Source organism: Mycteria americana, chromosome 4, assembly GCF_035582795.1.
Source record: "Mycteria americana isolate JAX WOST 10 ecotype Jacksonville Zoo and Gardens chromosome 4, USCA_MyAme_1.0, whole genome shotgun sequence".
NCBI lineage: Eukaryota > Metazoa > Chordata > Aves > Ciconiiformes > Ciconiidae > Mycteria > Mycteria americana.
The window spans coordinates 27,597,973-27,625,601 of NC_134368.1; the positions used below are offsets into that span (position 1 = coordinate 27,597,973).

Sequence of the window (27,629 nt, forward strand, 5' to 3'; positions counted from 1 at the left end):
TCCCAAGGGAGGAATTTGTGACATGTGAAGGAGAAACTAGAAGCCCAGTTCATAATGTGAAGGAGAAACTAGAAGCCCAGACCTATGCAAAAACCTTCGAGCTCTATGGATCACAAGTCTAAAACATCACTTGTCAATTCGCTACTGAAATGATGAGCATTCAGAAAGATACCTTTACAGTATTAACTGCACACCATGCACTCTGCAACTTGAGCTGTCAGATACCAGCTGATCTTCCACTGAGCAGAATTTTATTAACAGATAAAATAATTGTACTCAATATCCAGAGCTAAGTGACCTTGTCAACCAGAGCTATGAAAAAAATAGAAAAGAAGTGTTACTTACAGTTACTAGATGCTCCTGTATAGTTCAACATGTACTGATCTGCTACCAGCATCCTTTAAGTCTGCTATATACATGTCCCAACAGCTTCATATTCTCCTTCTGTGTAGTGTCTCCAACTCAAATATGGGAAAATACACTGCTATGTTTAAACACACACCTACTTAATTAGTCTAACGAGGAATGGTGCTTCGGCTGGGAGAAAAGAAAAGCCACCCCTATTCAACTGCCAGTAGATGTAACAGAGGAAACACCACATGTTGACCATATAAATGACTGCGTTTTCTAATAAGCCAGGAAAAAATGAGAGGGACGGCTATACAGGAATTACAGCAGTGTGTGCATACAGTGCATTCTCTACTGAATTGATTCCAGCTTGCAAGACATTGATGTATTTTCTGACTGACTCTGCTCAGGAGACAAGCTTTTGAAACAGTACTTTCAGCCCACAAGCCTTTAGATATCAATCACATCAAGATTTAATCAGCTCAACTTTGGACCAGAACAGCCCCTCACCCTGCAAATCAACCCTGGACATACATTTATGTTGTTTTTTTCTCCTTAGCTGCCTGTATAAACACGAAAAGAAAATGCTTAGAAAAATGTATGGCAAAGATCCACTCTTTGAAGACAAAATTCTTCTTAAGGCTGCTAACCTCCGACTCCCCGAAGGTGCATTGCAGCAATGGTAGAAATTGATTTAGTGAAAGGCTTCTATTAGCGAGAGCACTGTTCTCATCGCAAAGTCCCTCCCCTTGCTATAATCAATAATTTAAGCAAAGCCAAGAATCATGTCAGCCAAAATGACCAGGGTAACTGACTGTCTCTTTCTTGCAGAGTAGAAGTAAAATTAAATTAAAGTCTGAACAGGAATGTATTCTAATTTAAAAATTAATTTGGCCAATCTCAAGCTGTGCATTTTGGCTTTCATTTTGAGAAAGGGAGGAGGGATGGGCTCCTTTGATCCTTACTGAAAACTTCTCAGCTTCAGGAAAGAGCCAAAAATCCACTTCTAAAAAGTAAAAGAAGCCATAACCTTAGAGTATTTTATCAGTTATGCACAAACAAGAAACGTGCTCTACAGAGTTACAACTCTTACTTGAATATTATGACAGTGCTACGATACCTATCTCAGTGCCCTGCAACTATCTCTGAGTTAATAACTGAAGAAGTGTTTCATATTTAAATTTAGCCCTGCAGAATCTCAGTTGAAAAGGAATTAAAAACAAAATAGTAGGAAAAATGAATTTAGTTAATATTAAATTACATCACTGTTTAGGAAAAAAACAGTTTCATTACGAAGCAGTTTCATGAATAGTTCTGAGACTGACTATTTCAAGGCTTTTGCTTGAAAATCATATTAGGTAATAAATCAGTCCAGTGTATCAAATGATGTACGTATAAAATGACCAACATAACAAAAGGTGGTTAAAAACAATCCCTGTAACACAACGCCATATGAAAATGGATAAAAATGCCCCAGAGACGCTATGAGCAGGGAGCAAAAATATACGCTTCAGATCTGGAGTTGTCCTCCCCCTCTCCCCCCAAGGATTTCTCATCACTGAAGTATCATGGATAAATCTACTGTGCAAACCAAAGGACACGCACTGCTAGGCTTTAGGAATCCACATCTCAGACACTACAAGAAACCCACTTAATGTCATTATCTTGAGCTCTGTGGCATCCTGATGTTGGACATTTATGGCCTAATGCTGAGTACCCAGGGGCTCCATACATCTCAAAATGAAGCAATTGAGCCTTAATGGCAAATGTATGTGCTTTCGTGGGATTGCTTAAAAAAGGCTTCACGTCCCTTAAGGCAGGGACCGTGCATCCTCTCTCAAGCAAGGACTGAGTTCAGAGCAAGGTCTCTGCAGCATGCCAAGTCCCATCATACAAGACCTCTCCTGGCCCACGGAGATGGCTCGCTACTGCCCTGAATCTGCCCACCTTCTCTTGACGCAGCAGCAATGAACCCAAAGCTGTCTGCAGCACCATCTAGTCCACATCTCAGTGCTACATGCGATATGTTTCTGTGTGTTTAATACCACAGCTTGCAATATCACAGTTGTGACTCAAGGGACCCACAACCCCAATTCAGCCAATCCCATGTTGTTAATTAAAGCTGAATTAAATTTCAATCAGCTAAAGCTGACTTGTGTGAGAGTTAAGCACATGAGGAACCAGTGCACTGAGAGACTGGGGTCTAAAGGACCCACTAACATGGGGAGATTAAAAGAAATACCTACAGGTGCAAATATACCATGGCAGGAACTCAAGGGGAATTTAGGTCTGCATCCCTCACGGCACAGACATCTCCTTCTACCAGGGTCTGAATCCAGTCCTGAGCTAGGATTTGACTTTCTCTTAGCAGTACTTCAGTATTAAATAACTTTCACCCAGAGCCCCCCTGGTTTTGCCTGCTTTAAGTTTTCAGAACTTCTGTGAAATAATATCCCAGTCTCAAGCACATGCAAATTCCCCAATACTCACTTCTGCTGCTTTACTCTCAATCTTAGTCCATCCTGTTTATTGTCACTTTGTGCTAGTCCCACTTGCCTAAGCTACTGACTACAAACACCCCTGCTTGCTTCCAGCTCCTACTTATTCCAGCTTCCCCCCACTTTGTGCCAAGTTCTCATTTATCTCCACAGCTGCAGTTACTATCCTTTTGCTTTGCCCTCCAGTGGGTCCCTCCTCTCAACAAGCCTCCAGGTCACACTCCCATCTTCCAACCCTTCCTACCTTCCTTCCCACCCCACAACTCTTCTCGTTCCCACATTGGCTTTCTCCTCTGCTGAGAGCAGCAGTGAGATAAGCTCACCACTGCTACTGGGGCCCGATGCTGGTATCCCTGCAGACACTCAGAGAAACAACCGCAGCGGCCCAGGCTTTGGGTTTCCACTCCTCAGGGGATTTAGCTGCAAAGCGGCAGGAACCTCCCAAAATTGTACCAGCCATCCCTGGCGCTGTACACCTAGGTGAAACTCTGCTACCCCAGCAACTGTGAGATCCTCCAAAAGCTCAGGGGCCACTGTAAAGACCAGAGACTCATTCTGCTCAGTGGCAATACCATTTCTCTACCACACCTCCTGCAGCTGAGATACAGGAGCACAGAACACGACAACCAAGCACCCAACCAGGCTGCAAAGAGCTCCGGGGCACCAGAACCCACCTAGCAGAATATACCTATGTTCTCAGCTTGCCTTAACGAACAGGGGGACAACAGGTTGAGTCCTCCCAAAGGTAACACTGTTTTTCCTTCCCTTCCCCAGAGATTTCTATACCCATTTCAAAGCATCAATCAGGTGGACTGAAGTTTGGCCTGAGTTCTATGCAGCATTCAGAAGTGCTGAGGCAGAGGTTTACTGGATCGATTTTGGTCGTAATTTGTTATTACTTGCACAGCTTTATGAACTGGGAACTTTTTTCTTTCAAGTAGAGGTGGTTAGTCTGATATTTGTTGATGGTAGCTTTTCTTCTGTGCAACTTCCTGCCTTACCATCCCTCTGAAAGAACTATCAGGATCCTGTCTTTCCCCCATTACCTTCTCTGATTCCTCTTCTGTGGTTTGTTTTCCCTTCCTCTTTGCTCGGTCACGTGTCTGACTGGACCTGAACTCTTTCCACGGTCTCAGGAGAGACCTGTGAAGACATACAACCCGAAGCACAGAAGAGCTTTTTCAGCAGGACGCATTCAACCTCAGAGCGGACATCCAGGATCCAGAATTACACCTGTCCACCCCTGAAACAACAGAAGCTTGAAAAGCTTCCAAAAATAGTTTGTCAAGCTAAGTACAAGACATGACTAAGCTATTCAACACATCTAAAACTCGAGTTTTCCCTACAGATGCTCAGAAGAGTCTTCCACTTTGCTACAACACACAATGAGCCCTGTATAAAAAGCACGTCCTAATATCTCTTAGCATTACATATCAATGTAAATCACACTACAGAGTTAGGGGAAACTTGCGGTGCTCTGAATATCTTGTGACCTCCTCTATAGCTTCCGCCCAGGAGGCAGTACGACGCTGGCATTCACTTCCCTGCGTTGTCTCACCACAACCTCTATTCCCTATTGTCGCCTTTCACTTTCCCCCACTGCTACTCCAACATGTTCCAGCAGCCAGGCCTGCAGGCATTTGTTTACCCCCTTATTTTACTGAGTAGAAAAAATTCATTTTTAAAACACTCAAAATCTTAGCACTGCACTTATACAAAGCAACACTCTGATTTTGTCCGGATTAGGAATTATGTGCTTTACTATGCTAGCAAGGAAAGTGTCTCTGAAAAGACAAGCACAAAACAAGAAATGAAATATGAAGGGCAAAATAAGCCATCTTGTTAAACTCCCATCAAGTGGCCAGAAGTTCACCTAGAGTGACGTCAAAATTAATGAAGCTATGTCAGTTAGGACAGAGCCACATTTGATGCTGCTTTAGCCAAAGCACTGAGCTAGGCACAGCAATGCTTTGGTAGTCAAAGCACTACCACTAGAAGGCAACTGCCTTTGAACTCAATCTCCCCCAGCCCCAGAGCACCCAGGGAGAGATGTCACGCTGGGAGAAAGCTGTGTTTGGAAAGAATATGACAAACCATCCTAGACCCTTCAGGCACAATATAGCAGAGATTAACCAAGGAGTGTGTGGTGGGTTGACCCTGGCTGGATGCCAGGTGCCCACCAAGGCTGCTCTGTCACTCCCCTCCTCAAGTGGACAGGGGAGAGAAAAATACAACAAAAGGCTCATGGGTCAAGATAAGGACAGGGAGATGACTCAGCAATTACCATCATGGGCAAAACAGGCTCAATGTGGGGAAATTAGTTTAATTTATTACCAATCAAATCAGAGTAGGATAATGAGAAAATAAACCAAATCTTAAAACACCTTCCCCCCACCCCTCCCTTCTTCCTGGGCTCAACTTCACTCCCGATTTCTCTACCTCCTCCCCACCAGCGGCACAGGGGGACGGGGAATGGGGGTTGCGGTCAGTTCATCACACGTTGTCTCTGCCGCTCCTTCCTCCTCACACTCTTCCCCTGCTCCAGCGTGGGTCCCTCCCATGGGAGACAGTCCTCCATGAACTTCTCCAACATGAGTCCTTCCCATGGGCTGCAGCTCTTCACAAACTGCTCCAGCGTGGGTCCCTTCCACGGGGTGCAGTCCTTCAGGAACAGACTGCTCCAGCGTGGGTCACCCACGGGCTCACAAGTCCTGCCAGCAAACCTGCTCCAGCGTGGGCTCCTCTCTCCATGGGTCCACAGGTCCTGCCAGGAGCCTGCTCCAGCACAGGCTCTCCACGGGGTCATAGACTCCTTTGGGCGTCCACCTGCTCCCACGTGGGTCCTCCACGAGCTGCAGGTGGATATCTGCTCCACCATGGCCCTCCGTGGGCTGCAAGGGACAGCCTGCCTCACCATGGTCTTCACCAGGGGCTGCAGGGGAATCTCTGCTCCGGCGCCTGGAGCACCTCCTCCCCTCCTTCTTCACTGGCCTTGGTGTCTGCAGAGTTGTTCCTCTCACATATATTCTCACTCCTCTCTCCTGGCTGCAATTGCTGTTGCAGTTTTTTCCCCTTCTTAAAATACATTATCACAGAGGTGCTACCAATGTTGCTGATGGGTTTGGCCTTGGCCAGCGGCAGGTCTGTCTTGGAGCCAGCTGGCATTGGCTCTATTGGACATAGGGGAAGCTTCTAGCAGCCTCTCACACAAGCCGCCCCTGTAGCCCCCCCTGCCACCAAAACCTTGCCACACAAACCCAATACAGAGTGATTTTTAAAACAAAGCCAGACCCAGGAAAGGAACAAATTTAATTTCTGCACTGCAGGGTAGATGTTGCAGGCTCTATCCAGCTGGTTAATTCCTTTGTGAGTGTTACTCGATGTGCGTCCTGCTTAGCCTGCGGTTGCTCCTCCAGAACACAAGTCCTAGTTCTTGCCTCCTGTCTGCTGCCTGTCTTGGACACCACCAGGCACCTCAAGGGACACCAGGCAGGCAATTGAATCAAGCCCTCCCTAGGGAGGAAATTGAATGGCTCTGACGAAACAAAGAATTGTTCTTTATCTTTTTGGTAAACAGTAAGTATGAAACTGCAACTGTGACCATACAACACATCCTGGAAAGCCTCTTCTACAGTCCCAAATTCTGTAACTGTAAACAGAGTTTGGGAGAGCATGCTAATCACTATTGTATAAAACATCTGTCATCCCATTCCTGAATGTAAGCACATTAATTCACTTTCACATACCTATTTTTATTAACTATTCAAATTTGAAAGGGTGCTGATCACCCCTCCTTACCATGGAAACTTTGGGTTTCAAGTCAGAGCACTAATCTGAGCACTCAAGATATGGATTTAGGTAGCTCCACTGAGAACCACAGGGTAAAACCGATCTGACTGCCCAAACGCAGCAAGTGGCCTCCCAGTACAAATGATAGCAGCAGTGCGTACTTGAGAGAGTCATCTTTCAAGTTCAATTTACTATCAAGTTCAATTTATTTTATGGCCTTCTACCAGTAGACCCTGAATGCTGATCATTACTGTGAACATTGTGTAACCGTGTGGTGTTCTAGGTTTTATTTCTTTTACACGGGCTTACTTTTTCTTCCCAAAAATCCTCTTACAGGGGTAGCTAAAAGGAAGATAAACATGCAGTTAGTTACTCCACATACAGAATGGTACCTACACAAACACCGGGGATATACAGCAATAGTTACCTTCCCTATTTTGTAAGCTGTCAGCAAATGACCAAGTCTGAGACTATAAAACATGCCCTGATCTTGATATGTGGTTATCAGTAACATGCAGGATTAAAAAAACCCGCTCAGTACTGAAAGTTGACAAGCCGTTAGGATGTATAGCGGGTGCAAACTAGAGCCTCTTATTCCCCAAAATCTGAAAACTGGATGTTTACCTAGAACCCTACAATTGTACAGATGGTAATATAGTCTTTCTCTACTGTTATAGGACTTGTGTTTATCCACAGTGTAATTGAATGTATTTCTACTACCATAAATCTTTTACCACACTCAGGAACACAGAAAACCTGTTTTGTAGTAAATAACATACTTCTTGTCTATATCAGATAGGTACTGCAAAGGAAAAATGGTGCCTTTAAGAGGACATCCATTTTAATTTTGTCAAAGATACTGGTTAAAATCAGAGGCAGAACTTGACCATTGGTATAAATCTGTCTGACTAGTTCATGATTTGCTGTAATTTTTATTGTACTAGAGGGCTATTCTATCCAGACATACTGTTATTTCAGAATACCAGGCTCTATTTACAAGAGTGACACTCCTAATCCCCAAGGGACGTTTCTGCACTGGGTTGAACTCGTTTATTCATAACCAGCTATTAAGCTGCCCTCCCGGATATTGCTTAGAGACCAGCAGCAGACAGGCATCTGCTATATGGCAGGCACATACAGTGGTGGCATTCCCTGAAAAAGAGGACGCTTGTACTTTTAATACCCCTTTGAATGACACTTTTCAACCAGGGAAAAACAAGGTGTTGTGTAAGCCAAAGGCTGAGACGCTGGGGAGCCAGAGGAGGCTGCTGCCCCCGCGCAGTCTCCCACAGCTCTGAAGAGAGCAAGGAGGGCAACTGTCCCAGACCAAGAAAACCTGCGAGACTCTAGTCCCACATCTCAGGGACCTTCCTAATTACAGGGCTATTCCCTGATCTGGAAGGAGGGGGATCTGTTCAAATCAAGATAAAACAGAAAGCAAAAGCAAATTCCAGTATTCTTCCTGGCTTTGAAGCAAAGAGAATTCCTCACTTTTCCCAGAGAATTCTCATTCCTCATTCATTAGAGATTATTACACAGAGTTGCACTTTACTAAAGAGGGATAACTTTCCACTGAAACTGTTTTTCAAATGACAGGAAGTTTTAGAAACATGCCTACCTTCTACAGGCATTCTAGTGAGCTTCTTAAAAAAAACCAAACAACAAACAAAACAAACCAAAACCAAACAAACAACCCCCCCAAAAAAACCAAAACAAAATCAAAACCAAGCCACAAACAGAAAACAGCACTAGCATCACCCTCATCTTCCCCTAGCTTTGGGCTCTGGGGTGTCCACTTGACTCCTGCTGTTGGCAACACACTGATTCATAAAATGTAGGTGAAACTGGTGAATACATAGACACAGAGAGAAAGAAGAGGTAAAGGGTATAATAACACAAGATGCATTTCCTTTGAAAACTAGGCTAAGGAAATTTTCTGGAGAGAGAACGAGGGAGGAAGCATTTGCCATGATTTAAAATCAGCTCTGTGCCATCTGCAGTTTTAAAGACACCTGCAGCTGGTCTTTGGTAACCCACAACATGCTCTGAATGACAGGGTCAGCTCTGTCATACAATCAGTCCTGAGGCCGGTGGAGGAAAGCTAAGAGTCCTTACAAAAAAATCTCTGAAAGCTGAAGTCAATGTAGCTCTTACCAAGAAGTAGATACAGATAATTTATTTGGAGGTGAAAGAAGAAAGAAGAGTTTCCTCAAAACACAATTCTTACATTGTACTGTGCTTGTAGCCTTCAGTGCCCTCATTATTAACGGGCTATTACATTTGTTTAGCAACATTACTAATCAACAACATTAACACTTGTTTCATATCCAGCCAGTTGTTTTGTACCTTTAAATTGGGCTATCTTCTCCCCCCCCCCCCCCCCCCCCCCCCCCCCCCCGCCTCATTCAGAGAAAAGAGTCAAGCCTCTTAAAGACACCTTTTCATTAGACCACAAACAAAAGTATCCTGCCCTAAGGAGAGTTCAAGATGATTTTGTCTAAACAGTGATGCACACCCAGTGCAAACAATTAAATTTAAGTGTAAATTTTTCAGGGCCTTTGAATTACATACCTCCAAAACAAAACACATTAAAACAAAACAAACAAAACAAACACAAAATAAAACCCACCCAGAAAAAAACATTAAGTTTTCCAAGATTTGAATAACAAATTGCGTTAACAGACGGAAGACGACAACAAAACGATTCAGAAGCCCTGGGAGTATATTGTCATTTTCAACATGTCCTCCCAGTAAAACAGCATTTCTATCATATTCCTATGTATACTAAAGTGCTAAATATAATCTCTGGATTGAACATTAATAATTCTCCAGGTATCTACTAGATTACACTCTTTAATGGATTAACTGTTCTCAAAACTGTATCTTTTTTCCCCTTGCCAGAAGCCACATGACTAAAACTGTCTACTTTTGCAGATTTTTCTCCCAGATGCCTTTCTGCCTTTGTTCCCTAACATTTATTACTGGAGCATAAACGCAAGGGTTGGAGAGCAGCGAGCCGCAAAGACCCCATGCAATGCTCTCCTCCCACCCAGATGCAGTGGCAGTGAGGAGCCCTGGCCATGCCCAGAATCTCGGACCTCCAGGATGGGCACCACCAGGGCTCACTGCACGACTCCCCAGTCGCAAGGGCTTCCCTTTACCCATGCTGGCACATAGGGGCAATGAGGAATGAAAGATTACGCTAAAAAGTCTGGAAAGATCTACCATAGGGGAAAGCACCATGTGCCTTTGGAGCAGATGGCCCGAGCAGGTTGGGGCAACACCTCCACTGAAGGGATGTTTAAAACCAGATCTCAAAAGAGAGCCGAGAAACCACCTTTCTGAGGCTGCTGCTTCTTGCCTGTTCCTAAATGTGGGCTCTCACATCTACTCCATGGCCTCAGAGGGGCTAGATACAGCCCCCTGGGAATCTCTCGGGTTTTTGGTCAACCCCCACTGACATAAATGCATTGGATGTATTTTGTGCTTGTGGGAAACCACTTCTCTGTCCCCAGCATGTCAGAAGGGTGCAAGCGGTTTTGGGAAGCAGCAAGTGTTACTTGATTTCCTTCAGTACTTCCAACTCGACCCACTGCTGTAGCACCCAAGCTATTTGGCAAGTAAGGTTAACTCCTGTAGCGTGACCTAGCACGGTGAAAGGCAAAAGCTTGTCGATCAGCACCACAGTAACTCAAGCAACTCTTGGGAAGGAGATGGAAAAGGCACAGGTGTTTACAATGCACAACATCAAATTGTTCTTGACCCTGCTTCAAAAAAGAAAGTTCAGTTCATTTACTCAACTTTTATTTCACCTCTTATTTTATTACCCTTCATAAATCCTTGGAGAAATATGAACTTAGAATCATAAAATCATAGAATTGTTTAGGTTGGAAAAGACCTTTAAGATCATCGAGTCTAACCATTAACCTAGCACTGCTAACTCTACCACTACACCATGTCCCTAAGCACCTCATCCAGACGTCTTTTACATACCTCCAGGGATGGTGACTCAACCACTTCCCTGGGCAGCCACTTCCAATGCTTGACAACCCTTTCAGTGAAGAAATTTTTACCAACATCCAATCTAAACCTCCCCTGGCACAACTTGAGGCCATTTCCTCTTGTCCTATCACTTGTTACCTGGGAGAAGAGACCGACCCCCACCTCACTACAACCTCCTTTCAGGTAGTGATAGAGAGCAATAAGGGCTCCCCTGAGCATCCTCTTCTCCAGGCTAAACAACCCCAGTTCCCTCAGCGGCTCCTCATAAGACTTCTGCTCTAGACCCTTCACCAGCTTCGTTGCCCTTCTCTGGACTCGCTCCAGCACCTCAATGTCTCTCTTGTAGTGAGGGGCCCAACACTGAACACAGTATTCGAGGTGCGGCCTCACTAGTGCTGAGTACAGGGGCATGATCACTTCCCTAGTGTCATGGTTTAACCCCAGCTGGCAACTAAGCCCCACCCAGCCACTCACTCACTCACACCGGGTGGGATGGGGGAGAGATTTGGAAGGGTAAAAGTGAGAAAACTCATGGGTTGAGGTAAAGACAGTTTAATAGGTAAAGCAAAAGCCACGCACGCAAGCAAAGCAAAACAAGGAATTCATTCACTACTTCCCATGGGCAGGCAGGTGTTCAGCCATCTCCAGGAAAGCAGGGCTCCATCACACGTAATGCTTACTTGGGAAGACAAACACTGTAACTCCGAATGTCCCCCACTTCCTTCCTCTTCCCCAGCTTTATAAGCTTAGCATGACATCATATGGTATGGAATAGCCCTTTGGTCAGCTGGGGTCAGCTGTCCCAGCTGTGTCCCCTCCCAGCTTCTTCTGCACCTGGCAGAGCATGGGAAGCTGAAAAGTCCTTGGCCAGTGTAAACATCACTTAGCAACAACGAAAATATCAGCGTTATCAATATTATTCTCATACTAAAATCCAAAACACAGTTCTATACCAGCTACTATAAAGAAAATTAACTCTATCCCAGCCAAAACCAGCACATTCTCGTCCTGCTGTCCACACTATTTCTGATACAAGCCAGGATGCTATTGGCCTTCTCAGCCACCTGGGCACACTGCTGGCTTATAGTTAGCCAGCTACTCACCAGCACCCCCAGGTCCTTTTCCACTGGGCAGCTTTCCAGACACTCTTCCCAAAGCCTGTAGCGTTGGGGGAAAATACCTGGGGGTGCTGGGTACCTGGAGAACAACTGGTCTTACTATTAAAGACTGAGGCAAAGAAGGCATTAAGTACCTCAGCCTCTTCCTCATCCTTTGTCTTCCCCCCGCATCCAGTAAAGGATGGAGATTCTCCTTAGCCCTCCGCTTGTTGCTAATGTATTTATAGAAACATTTTTAATTGTCTTTTATGGCAGTAGCCAGATTAAGTTCTAGCTGGGCTTTGGCCCTTCTAATTTTCTCCCTGCATAACCTCGCAACATCTTTGTAGTCCTCCTGAGTTGCCTGCCCCTTCTTCCAAAGGTCATAAATGCTCCTCTTCTTCCTGAATTCCAGCCAAAGCTCTCTGTTCAGCTAGGCTGGTCTTCTTCCCCGCCGGCTTGTCTTTCGGCACATGGGGACTGCCTGCTCCTTTAAGATTTCCTTCTTGAAGAATGCCCAGTCTTCCCGGACTCCTTTGCCCTTCAGGACTGCCTCCCAAGGGACCCTGTCAACCAGGCTCCTAAACAGGCCAAAGTCTGCCCTCCAGAAGTCCAAGGTAGCAGTTCTGCTGACTCTATAATTTCGTGATTGCTATGCCCAAACAGCCTCCAGCCATCACATCACCCACAAGTCCTTCTCTGTTCACAAACAACAGGTCCAGCCTTCCCTAGTTGGCTCACCTACCAGCTGTGTCAGGAAGTTATCTTCCACACACTCCAGGAACCTCCTGCACTGTTTTGTCTCTGCTGTATTGTATTTCAGCAGATGTCTGGTAAGTTGAAGTCCCCCACAAGAACAAGGGCTAGCGATTGTGAGACTTCTCCTGGCTGCTTATAGAATATTTCGTCTGCCTCTTCATCCTGGTTGGGTGGTCTATAACAGACTCCCACCATGATATCTGCCTTGTTGGCCTTCCCCATGATTCCTACACACTCAACGCTATCATCACCGTCATTCAGCTCTAGACAATCAAAACACTCCCTAACACAGCGCTACCCCACCACCTCTCCTTCCTTGCCGACCCCTTCTGAAGAGTTTATAGCCATCCACTGCAGCACTCCAGTTGTGCGAGTCATCCCACCATGTTTCTGTGATGGCAACTACATCACAGCTTTCCTGCTGCACAATGGCTTCCAGCTCCTCCTGTTTGTTGCCCATGCTGCATGCATTGGTGTAGATGCACTCCAGCTGGGCTACTGATCCTGCCACCTTTTCTGGGGGAGAAGCTCTAATTCCTATGTGACCATTCTCAGGCACTTCCATGGTTTCTAACACATCAATAACCCTTGCGTCTTTGCTGCCGCATGGTTCTCCACCCCCTACCTCCACTGAGGTGGCAGACCAAAGGACGTCGCTAGCACACCGTCCCTCAAACATTGGCATGCTGCCTCCAGGCTTATCTCTAGTGAGCCTGGTTTTATCCCTTTCCCCCTTCAAATCTAGTTTAAAGCTCTTTCAATGAGCCCTGCTAACTCCTGTGCAAAGATCCTTTTCCCCCTTTGAGACAGGTGCACCCCATCTGTCACCAGCAGGCCTGGTGTCGTGTAGACTGACCCACGATCAAAAAAACCCAAAATTCTGCCTGTGCCAGCAGGCTCAGAGCCAGGTATTGATCTGCTGGCTCTTCCTGTTTCTTCCCTCATCATTCCCTGCAACTGGAAGGATACAGGAGAACACTACTTGTGCTCCTGATCCCTTAACCAGTTGTCCCAAGGCCCTGAAGTCCCTTTTGATTGCCCTTGGACTTTTAGTTGCAACTTCATCGCTACCTACCTGAAAAATCAGTAATGGATAATAATGTGAGGGCCATACCAGGGTAGGAAGTTTTCTCTTCACATTTTTTACGCGGGCCCCAGGGAGGCAGCAGATTTCCCTAAGAAGTGGGTCTGGTCTGCATATTGGGCCTCCTGTTCCCTTCAGAAGGGAGTCCCCTATGACAATGACTTGCCTTTGTTTCTTTATGGAAGCAGTTTTGACGCAGGGCGTAGGCCGACTTCACCTCGGCAACACCTCCAAGCTAGATGAACCATCATCCTCGTCATTGTTCGATTCCACTTGCAGAGCCTCATACCTGTTATGCAGGGGCACCTGGGAAGGTGGGGTAGCCACAGAGGAGACGCGCCTGCTGCGCCAGGCAGGAACTTGCTGCCATTGCTCCCTATCCCTTAAGCCACTGTGTTCAGCCAGGTGGAGAAAGGATAGGGAATCCTCCGTATCATGCGTCCTGTCTGCCTGTTGGGCCTGTGTCAGGGAAGGTAGGGTGCGATTCCAGTAGTCCATCTCTCTCTCGCGCTCCCTGATACTACTCCACCTACTCACCTCCTCCCCGAGCTCTGTCACCAAGCAAGAGGAGCTCCTCTGCCTGGGCGCACCTCCCACAGCTGTGCTCACTGCTGCTTCCGGTACTGCCGTGAGAGCAGGGCACAGCCTGCAGCCCGACACCTGGGCAGCAGCGTGTTCCCGCCGGAGCTCTGTCTGGGGAGCTGCGTCAGTCGTGGTGGGTGCAGAGCTTAGAGAGGCTGTGGCTTTCTGCCGGGTGGATACCATTGCTCCCTGGTCAAGCCGACAGAGCTTCAGCGCCCTTCCCGCACGCCCTTCCACGCCAACTGCCGCGCCACGCCCTGTCTGCCCGCCCTGCTCACGGCGCTCCTGGTCGCTAGCGCTGCCTAAGGGCTTCTTTTATACTTGCCTAGGGATGGCACATGACTCAAATCTAAAAGGCTGGAGCCCTCGAGAACAACGAGAAAATTTGCCTCCAAACAAGTAAGTCTGGAGATATTTATGATTTCTGTTTTTTTCTACACCAGCAGCATTGCTTTTTGCACCCCCTTTTCAGCCTCCCAGAAGGAGCTACAGGGGAGCCTGAGAAACTGGCCTGTTTTATCACATCCAAAAGCCGTCCTGGCACCCACGGCAACTCGACATTTTCTTAGCTCTCTTCTGTTGTATCAATTGATAGTCCATTTTGGAAAGAAAGTGGAACCACTTAATGAAACAATTTTATGAGAAGGGAGGTAAATTCAAGGTAGCCAATAATCCTTAAAGACAGATGTCTGTAGGTTGTAAGTTGCAATAGTTGGATGTTTTTAGAGTCCTTGAATACTTATACAGACAGGCATCCTAAAACCAGTGGTCCAATCCAGTATGACAGGTCCTATGTCCTACTTGGTGCTCTCTGACAATAACCACAGGGATGAGAAAGAAACACTTCTACCGCTTTGATCCTGAAAAGCAATTCTGAGGTTTTCTAGGGCGTTCTCTTTATTTTTAATTCTTTTCTTATAGAGACTGAAGTCAGATATCTGGACACCTGCTTTTCTATAACTGTCTATTTGTAATACATTGGTTGCTAGTATGGTGAAGGTAGCATAGAATTTTAAAAAGCCCTTTATTCTGCTTTAGAAGAGTGGTGAGCTCTGAGGGCTTTATTAATTGTTATTTTTTAACTTTTTTTTTTTTTTAAATGAGGAATCCCCCCATACTCAGCAGGGGAAAGTTCCCCTTTATTTCCATAGCGCAAACAAACCACAGCTCAGCTAACACTTGGTTACTTAAATAAGCAAACTTGCCAACACCTCAAAGCAGCTTAGAAAATCCCCCTTCCCGACTGCTGAAAGAGCTCATACACCACACAGTGGAAATACATGTGGAGAAAAAATTTTAAACACATTATCAAAAAAAAAAACCAAACAAAAAAACCCAACAAAACTTAGGCTAGTTCTTAGCATCTTAGGCCACCCATATTTAATTAGACTACTTGGAATTACTCTAATTTAGTTTTCAGTGAATATAAATTTTTCTACCCACAGTTTCTCATTGCCAAACCTGGGGCAAGTACAAAGACAGAAGGAGCCAACAAGCTCAGCATAAAGTTATCTAAATACCTCCTATTGACAGTTTCTCCAGAAAATGTTATCAGTGATGTCACACATATCAAGTATCCCAAGAAATAATATTAACTCAAACAGCAATTTTAGTAAACCGAAAACTTTTTCATTTTGCATGTGAAGAGGTGACTTCATGAAAATTTTCTCTCTAACAGAAAAGGTTTGTTACATATCAAAAAGAAGATCAGAAGATCCATTATACGTCACATAGTGGGGATTTCTGGTTGCGATTTTAAAAAATCCTACACATTAAAATAAAAATCACTATTGTCATAATCATGCATGACTGATATGTAATGCAGCTGTGGATCTGGACCATAGTGGCCTCCAAACAGTATATAATGTCTGTGCTGTAATAATGAAATCACTTAAAATACAAACAATATATGGCAAACTTCTTTAGCCCCATGTCACCCTCGAGAACTGGATCACCTCCCCTCATCTTGACAAAGATACTGGCTTGGATATAAAAAAAGTGAAAAAGTCCATCAACTGGAATAAGTGAGATCTCTAGAGTTTTAAAAATAATAAAGATGTGTTCTAAATCACAACAGAGCCAGTGCAGAAGTAATCAGTACTGTTCAAATAATTAATGGGCCCAGGCTTCCAAAATAGGAAATGCCATGGTTTCAGCTTCTGAGTTACTGTATGGAACTGCTGCACAAAGAAAATAAAACACAGAAATTCAATGACCCAATGTTTGGGAGGACTTTTTAAAAAGTCAAATAATATCATCAAATGACTGGGGGCAGAGGGAGGACACTTAAAAAGATTTGAATTAGAAAAGTAAAAAATTTTGCTGAACCTAAAAATCATTGCTCAGAAAAGTTTGCTTGTTGTCTGTAGGCAGCTATCAGTAGTTTAGCATCTCCAGACAATCACGTACTTCTCACAACGTGTATCCATTGACTAGTGAAGAGCAGTTATTTCTAAACTAGCAAAAGGTGCAATTAGCATATTTTTAGGACCCTGTCTATAGCATTCACTGGTGCCTTTCCCAAAGCAGCAGTAAAGCCGCTATGACCGAGTGGGAGGCTGCCAAGCATTCCCAAGCGGACAAGGAGCTACGTGCATGCCCAGTGCTTGTGTTTTGATGCAATCCACTTCCCCACTGAAAGCACCACAATCTCCTCTCTCCTTCCAGTCGCCAGCTGAGAGAAGTTAAGCAACACATTTCTAAAACAGTGGCTGCGAGCAGCCTTTTCTTGCATACCTGTTTCATCGGGTGAGCTGGGTGAGGCACTGTCCTGGGACAGTGTAGTCCAGCTGGAGTCCTCATCACTTGGGGCCAGGTTTTGAATCCTATGGAGAGCGCAATCTGTTTTGGCCCCAGTTTTTGGGTGGTCTTTCTTAGTCTCAGGGCTTGACGACACTGTGGCAACTTGGCCATCCTCTGGGCTTGATAGCTTGTTTTGTTTCCGGGGCAGGACTTCCCCATTGACAATAACGGTAGAAGCCTGGCTGTTGCTTTGTGCAGATTTATCTTCCATCGCAACAAAACTCTGCTCTAGCTCTCTAGCAGATGTCTCTAGATCTGCATAGTAATTCAGGAAGCTCTTGGTCCTCCTTGGCTGCGAGGGTAATATTTCACAGCCAGAGGAATCCTGCGGGATCGGCTCTTTGCCTTCAAACTTCTCAGAAGTTACATTTATGCCCGCAGTGGTACTGAGGTTTTTGTTGGGATCCTGCTGTCCCTGCTCGGCAGCTTTCCTGAGCTGGTTTTCTCCATTCTTCACCAGCTTTATATTGGCAGAGCTGTTCCCCAGAAGGGGCTGCGCTGCTGGATCGGAAAGACCCATGGCTGTCTGAATGTTAGTCAGCGCGTATTTTTTCCTGCATTTCGGAGGAGTGCTGTTCTTGGTCTCCGTGTGCCTAATTTCCGCATTCAGAAGTTCATTATGAGAGGAGCGCAGGTTAAGGGTGTTTGGCGGGGTGGCAGGGTTGTTGCGGTTCACAACGTCTGTCGTGCTGCTGCTTGCCATAAACACTGCCAACGCGTCCACACTGGAATCGACTAGAAAAGCAAAAGAAACAGTCGTGAAACACATTCATTATATACACTATTTTGCAAGGGCTTCTGATAAAGGGATGCGGCACTATACGTAATGGTTTTATAGTAGGAAAATTACCACAATCTAAGTGGCTAAGAGAATAGGCTAAAGCTTAGCTTATTAAACAAGGAAAAACAGAGGCAGAAAAATATAGATAGATCATCAGGACCACAAAGATGAGAAAAAGCAGAAAGCTTGACCCTGTACAAGGCAGTTTTAAGGCAGTTTTCTCATGTCCGATTCTGTTGCAGGCAGGCTTGGGACAGGAGAGGTGCCCTTTGCAAATGCCTGGGAGTCCAGACGTTGTCCTTACCATCATTTCATTTTAGTATTTCACCTCTACCTCCAACGAGGAGGAGGGGAAAAATTCCTTGAGCGCTCATCACTAGGAAGCAGGAAATTTCTAAGCAGACCATAGGCAGATGCTGCTCCTTTTTCATCTAGGGTAGAACTCAAGTACTGTTAATTTTAGGCCTGGCTGGCCAGTCAACTGTTGCCTCTTAACACCTGCCTTTTCTCTGCTCTTTGTCTGTCTTCCATTTTTTTTGTTTTCTTTGTTTTTTTTGAAGGGGGAAGTAGCGAGTCAGAAGGCAAGGAATACAAAAGGTAGAGTATTTCCCAATACTGTATTTGATTGGACAGAGTACACATATAGCACAGTTAAATAAAATAATCCTTTTGTCTACTTGTAGACAAGTTCCTGATTTTTATTAGCCAGGGGCACAGCTCACATTTTGAAAAATATTAAGTTTGTTCAAGGAACAGATTTTTAGACTATGAAAAAATGATCAAAAGTATATTTTTAAAAAACTATCATTTGTTCTTGTACTGCCTATTTATGGCTCCCACTAATCTGCACAAACATTCCATGAACACTTCAATTTACATACTGTAGTAGTCACTGTTGCTTGACACCTGGGAACCACATTAGAGGCCAATTAATAAATCACTCTCACCTGCCACAGCATGAAACAGCCTTTCTGTTGTTCCTAATTCTCAGATATCACTGACTGCTTATATTGCACATAAAAAAGTATCTGGGGCTTATCCAGGAATGAAAAGCTATAATTTGAGCTAGCCGATGACAGATCATTCCAGCTGAGTTGTGCTGCATCCTTGTATATTTGATACATGACAGAACTGACTGCTGCACAGATTTACAAGATATTAAATATATGGATTTTAAAAGAACATATACATAAACACAGAGTGAAAAGGAGCACTTCACAACATTACCTAAAGGCATGCACAGTTGCTAGCATTCCCTCCTCTTTGATGTGCTGTCAAAGCTGCACACTTCCAACCATTGCTCCAGTTCACTTAAAATCAAGCAGACCAAGTATACTCTTTGTTCCCTGAATCACCCACCTAGAACAACTTCTAAAACTTGTTAAAACAGAACTTAAACTAAATTTTACAAATTTTCATGTCTGCCATTTCTTCAAGCACTAGTCAGTCTAGACCAACGTCTAGAAGACAGTTCTTCAGAAGAGAGACCATCCCACGCACACTGTGCAAAAGCCATCAGCTTATGTAACTGCTAACAAACATCCTATAGATAATTTCAGCTTTAACCACAAAACACTTCTAAAACACAACCATCACATAATTTAAAGGAACTTTGTAAATGTACTTCTCAAATACATCAATAAATGTTGCCTTCTGCATCTTGCCTAAAAACAACGAAGTCTAATGCAAGCAAGGTCACATCTGATCCAACATAATGTTACCAAAGCACATGTTTTAATCTAAAAACACAAAATGGCCTGTGTTTATGGACTGGCTGCTTTATATTTTTTCTGAATCAGTTAAAAGTCTGACAATCTGGAAGTTACATAAAAAATAAATTAATAGGGCAGGATAATTCTGACCCACTGCCTGACCTTTAGAACTTAAAGAATTGCACAGGATCTATGGACTTCACTAACTTATATTTTACTTTATGCTTCAGCAAATTAAAACAAGCATTTATTTTTTTCATCAATAAATACAACCACCACAATCTAGAACAAGACTGAAATTTATTCTTGTTCTTTGTTACAAGTGAGCTGTTTCATGCAACATTTGCCACTATTTTTACCACTGAAAAAATTTCTTAAAAAATGATCTTCCTAGATAAAGCTTAAGTATACGCCTGCCAGATTATCTTTAGCCAGTCTCCTGCCATTAGCATTTCACTTATCAAAAATACTGTAAGAATAATCACATAGAAACACTGAAATAAAATGTATTATGTTTTACTAATCTACTTGATAAAGCTCCCCCATGGATTTATGATGAACACTGGCACATTGATCAATGACTGAGCCAAAGCCTCCAAAAGTCTTTGCAACCCAAGCAGTGTTTGTAAGTTGGGTGCTAAATTGGGTTGGAGTATGATCATAAGCAGAAAAATGTCAAAATGAACCTTCCACTGGACACCACCTTCCCTCCTGACCCCCTTTCAAAGGATCCATTGATCAAACAGATGAACATGCAAACAGTACCACAAGGCACGCACAGAGAGGAGCAGGCTGCCCTCTCAAAAGACAGGCACCCGCTCGCTGGCCGTCACCTTGCACTCCCAGCCAGGCTCTGGGATACGCACAGCTGGCATCCCTCCACTCTCAGAAACAGATATAAAGGTGGGAAAAAGGGAAGCAACAAAAAAGGCAAAAAGAGAGTAAGAAATACAGATGGGAAGGGGCAGGTCTTGCGTCTCAAGGGCAGAAGTTGCTACCAGACCAGGACTAACTAAAGTGCTGGAAAACGTTTGAATGCAAGGAAATGCTTAAATGCACCGAAGAAAACCTAGATTGCGTAGTAGAATAGCATAAGGAAGAAGGATAGCCTGTCCCTCTTCCTTTATACAGGACACGGTGATGCTTAAAACACACCACTTTTCCCAGAGGAAGCACATCCCAACTTTCTAATTAAAAACTTCAAGGAAATGCAACTTCTTCCTGTGCCTGTAATTTCAAGACCGAAATGCTAATCGCTGAATTCCCTATCTTTTAGTTTGTCTCTCCCACCGACCCTGCCTCCCTCACTGCAGGGGTACCTAAAGCACGGTGGTACTGTGCCCCCCACCAGCTAACTAACACACTGTGCCAGGGGTCCTGCACCCAGGCACCCCACCGCAGGCAGACCACGTCTCCTCTGCTTGGGCAGCTCCTCGTGCTGCCTGGCCACCAGCAAGGACAATGCTACTGGCACAGGGCATCCTTTTTTCAGCTCCTCTGCCTTCTGCTGAAAAGCAAACGCAAATGGACAAGCAGACCAGGAATCACTGAGCTGATACATATATCTCAGCTAAAGCAAGTGAACAGTGGTAAGTTATAAGCGAGTAAAAATAGGGTACTATAATAAAAAATATCTGAAAAACTAAGAAGAATTAGAACATTATCATTACTGGGAATAATAACATACTATTAAAATGTTGGTGCTTAAAGACAGCACTTAAGCAGGCAGAAGATCTGTCATAGCAATTCCTTAATGATTTTAGCTTGCTTACTTTTTAAAACAAATCACAGCCTCAACTGCATACTTCTACCATTTAGAAACATACCTACAGGTATAGATTAATATACTTTCACCACTATAATGTGTTTAACACAAAGTTGTCCCAATTTTCTAAGCATCATAATAATACAAATAACGCTATTACTTGAATGGCTTTTATTGATGTTTTCCAATCTTGTCATAAACCTTACAGAGCTAGAAGGAGAGAGAAAATGCCATTGCAAACAGAAAACAGTGTATGACCGATTTGTCTGTACCTCTAATAAGACTTTTTTGCATTGTAGTGTCTATAGGAATAGTTTTTCAAAAGCTGAATAGAGTTCATTCAAAAAGGCACTGTTAAAAAGAAAAGAAAGTGCTTGCTCTTTTTCATGTATAAGTGCAAAATGAAAGTGAAATATGGGCCTGGGAAGAAGAAGAAGGAAAAGAAGAGGAAAGTTTCACATATTTGCATAGCAGAATCTTTTAAAGGGCATCTGACCTGGAAGTACTTCTGACATGGCTCACGGGGCGTCAGCAATGCATCAGGAAATAGATTATAATTTGAAATCTGAAAAGAGGGATCATTTAAGAATTAAAACCAAAGGAAAACACAAAATAAAAATACCACATTTCAAAAGCTCCTGAGAGACTTTAAGCATTCTAAACAAACCCCGGAACTAACAGCAGGGATCTTTTGAGCTTTCAATGATATTTGACAGTCATTAAAGTATGAGAAAGGCTAGTCTACAGAAATGAGAATAAGTAATTAAAAATAACTATGATATTTTTCTTAATGTATGCTTTACTAAGAGCACAAGTTCAACAATATTCTCCAGTTTTAATCAACATACTGTAGCAAAAACTTCATGACATTAGAAAATCTGGGGGTTTCCTCAATTACCCAACTATAGCTTACTCGAAAAACTACAGCAGCATTGGTAAAAATAAACACAGCAGTAAGGTATGTTCACATGAGAATTTGCAGATGAGATCCAGCATATGAAACTAAGAAGCATAGTCTGCAGGGTTGATCCCACAGGAGGGAATCATAAAAAGCAAGCTAGGCAGCAAGCTTCTGTACAGGACCCTTTCCTGGACATCTTCTCATAAGTAAACCATTTTCCCTTGAAGTCCCTGGTTTAGATGCAAATGACACACACTGGGAGCCAAGGTATTTCTATGCACTTATGACTATTTCTGCCGTTGTGTCTAGGAAACATAGGAAAGAAAGAATACAAACCTTTTCACATGGCAGATTTCCTTTCTGCAAGGATATCTGTTGAGTACAAAATGTTTCATGACAAACTCATGCTGTGAGTCTACAGCCTCAGGCCCTGTATACTTTGCCTCTAGTTAAAGCCTAAGCAGGTGGAGAGAACGCCTCCATTATACAATGCTTGCAACTCAACACTAGCTAACTCCCTCTGCTTCAAAGGGTCAATGCCAATCTTAAAACATTAATTCTTAATTAAGTATCCTAACACACAGTCTTCTCACATCTGCATTCATCCTTCAGCTCGGACCAGCTAAATAGTAGTAGTTAAACAGATGTCAGCTGAAAGTAACCTATTAAAGGCTAGATTTACATTAATGTACCTGAAATCGGAATCGAGACTAGAAGCTTTCTCAGTGTCAAGTATCATCATGCTCCTTCTTGCCTACGTATCTACGCAAATTCCAGGGGATGTTAAACGCTTTCAGAAGGGAAAAGGAAGGAAAACACTTGAATGAAGTGCTGTAGTAGATCAGAACAACCGATGATGTTCCTACAGCCAGTGGTTTTCTTCCCACTGCTCCCTCCAGCAATGACATCTCTGCTGGATTGAGCTTGGAAGCTGGAGAGAGAAAGCTCAGCAAAGCCAGGAAAGCAAATCCCGATGGCGGGCAGAGCAGTTTTGGGAACGCAAGAGCCAGAAAGGAGCAGGGCTGCAAGCAGCTTGCACGCGCGCCCTCAAACCCATCTGCAGACTTCTCCACACAAACCTCAGAGTTGCTGAGGACAGGAAACACCTCTCAAGATTATCTAGTCCAACCCCCCTGCCCAAACAGGGAACCACTGCTGCCCTCTCCACTCCACCCTGGCTCTGTCCTCACATCAGAACAAAATCACCACTTTGACCTGCTTGCTAAATGCAGTTTCCCCCATTTCCACCTATTTTTGCTTCACCTAGTCCTAGTGAAATCACCATCCGGTAACCAGCTTTCTGTCCTGGCTCCTCCTTCCCCAAGAGGCACCCTGCCAGCCCCTGCTGCCACAATAATTACATTTTTCCTTTTAGAGCTAATCATGCTGCCAGCTGACTGCAATAGCCTAGCAGCAGTGCTGTCTCTGTTCTAGTGATGCTCTTATTAATGGAAATCCATAATGCTGATCTGTCTTTAAATAATGTTATTAAGGAAGAAACAACTTCAGATCCTGCAATGAGTTCTGGCACTCAAGTGGAGTATGCCTTCCCATTTGCCATTTTTTCCCTCTCCCTTCCTACACCGTCAGTCAAATTCCTCATCCAGCAAAAATTCAGAGACAAGATGCCTCTCAGAATCAGATTCTAACAGCTACAAAGGAAAAGGAAAAACAATAAAAATGAAAAAAGAAACAGACTAAATCCATTGCTCCTTTACTTACAATTTTATTAAGATAGTCAAATATACACTGATTATGTAGATGTATCTATGTGACTGAAACTCTATGTTGCAGACAACCTGCATCATCTTATGCTACAAGACTATTCTTAAATCAAGCGATCACTTGGAGAAAGAAAGAGCAATTCTTTCATTTACATAAGGCATAACCATGACATGCAATCATGACTAATCCTGCATTTAGTAAGGGAAAAAACAAGATGGCATACTAAGTTTTTTCCAAATTCAATTTTCTCCCTTTAATTAGATTTTTCCCCCTGTGCAGAATGGAACAGTCTGGTAGGCAAAAACAGTGTTGTCAAGGCAAGAAGATGGAGTGTGTTTTAGCTATCGGCTACTTGCAAGCACAGATAATAAGACCTTCTGTCATCGGATCTATACATTCACAGCGACATTTGCTAAGTAAACCTCAGTCATTTTTTCTAATCCTGTTGTGTAAATTAAACTCCTGAGCCTTAACGTTCTTTTTTTTTTTTTTTTAAATCTATGTATAAATTACTCAATCTCTACAATACAGATCACACCTTGGACTTACTTGTTAAATTACAAACAACTCTACTTGCACGTGCTAATATAGGGCACAAGCATAAACTTCATTCTCTGTTACACAAAGGCAGAAACTCAGAAATTGTAACTTAAATTTCCTGCAACTGAGATGACTAATAAAGCAAAAAGGACTTGGTCTTCCATATCCTGCAACTTCAAGCTCAAGTGCCATCCAAAAATAACTCTTACCAAGTTGGAAGGTAACAACGTGTAATCAAACCTGATCAGAATTACTAAAACCAAAGCATGATGCCATATGAAAAAGAAAGCTAGGATAAGCTGTCTCAGGGAAAAAAAGGCAACCAAAATGCTTTGCAGGACAGGCAGCCTACCCATATGCTTAATGGAGTAATAGAAAGGAATCAATGGCCACAGATTTGGCACATAAAATGACTTAGACTGATTAGAATGAGTTCAGACCAGGGATTTTTCAGCCCCACATAAATTTAACTTAGATCATTCAACAGCTCCTAAATCAGGAAGCAGAACCATTCAAAAGATGATTGATTCGTGAACAAGGTTAAAGAAACCCGCAGGGTCCAGTACCAGCTTTCGAGCTGTTCGTAATGGCACCAGCCCAATACCAAGCTCTTTGATCAGGAGACACAGGCAGCAAAAGTAGGAAACAAATTAAGCATAGGTCACAGCATTATTAACAGAAGGAGCAAAAATGTTAACTGTGCCCCTGTCAGATGCAATGGATGAGTTAACTTCCAGCACAGCATCTGTGCTGGACAGAAAAAAAAACATTAAATAGATTATTATCATTAACTACCTCCCACACATCTTGTCTGTGGCCCTGCTATTTGCAGCTTGCAAACACTTGACTGTTCCCGTAAAGCCTAGAAACAACACTGCATACTCCTGAGCACAGCCCGCTTCCCCAAGAACAACTAACTGCATGCACATAAATACAGACATTTTAGCTTCTCTTTTTAAACTGATATGTTTTAACAGTTAAACTTCTGATGGCCTGATTTCACCTGCTACAACTTCTACCCTCTGAATGACATATAATGAATTTATGGCTAGTTACATATTAAGCTCTTATCAAGGTTATCCAGAAATGTTTTTACCCGCAAATTACCCAGACTGGTAGCAATAGTTTTGAGCCACCGATTATCACTGCCTCATAGCTGAGATATCAAAATGCATTTGAAAGAGCATGGTGCACCAAAATTGTTTTCTTATTACTATAAGGTTGTACTTAGTGTCAAGCTGAGCCCCAGAGATGAAAATCTGAAAATTAAATAAATGGGAAATAATCTTTCAGTAGACTCTCTACAGCTCTATATGAAAAGAAATAAAGAATAAAAATGTGTATATCAAAAGTCTCAATATAAAGAATGAAAACCTCTAATTTCATTAATTCATAAGTGTTTGCAAATAATTTCAAATTGCTAACAGTTAAGTTGAGACCTGTGAGCAAAAATAAAAAAGTCCAAGTCTTAGTAACAGGACAGAACATTAGATTGATTGCCAGGTTTTGCAAAACGAGACTCTCAGGGCTCTCACAGAGAGGAAATTAAGATTTTGCACATTGACAAGATTGCTTCTGTTCCACATACATTAAAAACATGCTGTATTCTCACCTAGGTAAGGCTATTATATGTGCACTTTTAACTACATCTGCTAAAACTGTCTTAAAGTTGGACTCGCACATCCTACCCACATATCCCTTGCTCCCAATGGAACAGGATGTATTTCAGAGCACAGGATGCATCAAACCAGAAAAGGTCCCCACATTTCTAGTCTGTTTTTCCATTAAAAGCTGAACTAAAATAAGGCTCATTACACAAAGAGCTACATCTCAGCAAGGCTGAAAGTTGCCAGCAAAGCTACATATTGTCTTCAACCAAACTTTAATGGGACAAATCAGAAATACTTCAAAACATACAATTTATAAACCAACTGTTGCAGTATGGCTTAAGCTAACAGAATGCTGGGAGATGACTAAAATGGTCATACCCTACAGTAACTCTCCCAATGTAATTACAGTACTAGAATACAGGAATAACTTCAATCTGGGCCTGCTGTAGCAAGTAGAGTTCCTTGAGAATGCTGAGAAACTTCCACCCATAGTGCTCATATATAAAACAAAACCACATGCTCATAAATAAGATCAAAGTATCGTTATTTGCTTTATGGTCCCCATAAACTAAGCAGATCAATCCATAATAAAGTGGAAAGAGAACATAACAAAAAAGCAACTGCACTTACTGGCATTTATATTACACTGAAGCATGGCTAGAAGTAGGATCAGTTTCAATGAGAAGCAAACTTGGCTGTAGAAGACACTGAACAAGTGGAAAAGAACAAGCTAGTAGTACTACTGGCCTGAATTTCAACAAGGAGTCTTGAGTTCTTGATGTGCTAGCCAAAATCCTCTACTCCTTTTTCTTATCCACAAACACATAGGCCTTCACCAGGCACTTGAACACCAAAGGAACTGGAGTTCCTGTGAAAGGGGACAAACACGCGACACAAATCTGGTACCATGGTGGTTCTCCGTGAACATGCACAAGCAGAGTTACGAGGAAACCTTCAGCTTCAGAGCACTCTACCTCTGGTTTCACCATGAAGAAGCAATGGACCTGTCAGTGTCCTGGGGTAGGGGTACCATTTAACTATGCTGAGAAATAAAACCAGAAGTGATGATATGCATTCAGAGTAATATACAGTTCTTAAAGAAAGCTTTTTCTCTGCAGGCTTCGAGTCAGCTCCTATCTGTGGAAACCAGCACGCATTTTGGGGTTTCACCAGGGTCACCCAAGAGGCCTCGATGAAGTAGTTGTGTGAGTCTCCACATAGCTTCCTAGGAAAGGTAGAAACCTAAACAAGAGAGTCTTTAATGGGGAAAGCAATGCAAGTGTCATGGGGTGCTTTTGTAAATTTTACTCCATGAATCATCTGTATTCCCACCTTTTCCTCAGCTAAGCAACGATTAGGTGGAGCTTTTCAGCAATTTTACAGAAAACTGTCCCCCCTGAACATGACCTGAGCAGTGCTAAAGCTTGAGCCTCGTTTACACCAAGGTACCTTTCTCTGGAAAGAAAAGGTCAGGAGATACAGGGCAGGATTTTGCAGATGTAGAATTTTACTGGGATGCTTCTACCAAGAGTTGCACGGTGGACACACTCCTCCTTGAGGGTCAGGGTGCCTCTTTGGGTGAGGTTTCTGTTACTCTGGAAGCAGCTCCAAGCCAAGCCCACAGAGCCGCTCCA

The 27,629-nt window shown here is 43.4% G+C and overlaps 1 protein-coding gene across 14 annotated transcripts in view; it reads right to left on the minus strand.

Annotated features, from left to right (window-relative positions):
• APBB2 (amyloid beta precursor protein binding family B member 2) overlaps positions 1–27,629 on the minus strand; it is a 200,741-nt gene that overhangs the window by 90,243 nt on the left and 82,869 nt on the right. For 7 of the 14 annotated variants that reach the window (XM_075499984.1, XM_075499983.1, XM_075499982.1 and 4 more), the window contains 2 exons: positions 21,716–21,784; positions 16,896–17,696 (listed from right to left, as the gene is read on the minus strand). In XM_075499984.1, the coding sequence (XP_075356099.1) occupies positions 16,896–17,696; positions 21,716–21,734 (820 nt within the window). In that variant the 5' untranslated portion in view covers positions 21,735–21,784. The remainder of the gene's footprint in view (positions 1–16,895; positions 17,697–21,715; positions 21,785–27,629) is intronic. The other 7 variants (XM_075499974.1, XM_075499981.1, XM_075499973.1 and 4 more) reach the window with 1 other exon arrangement.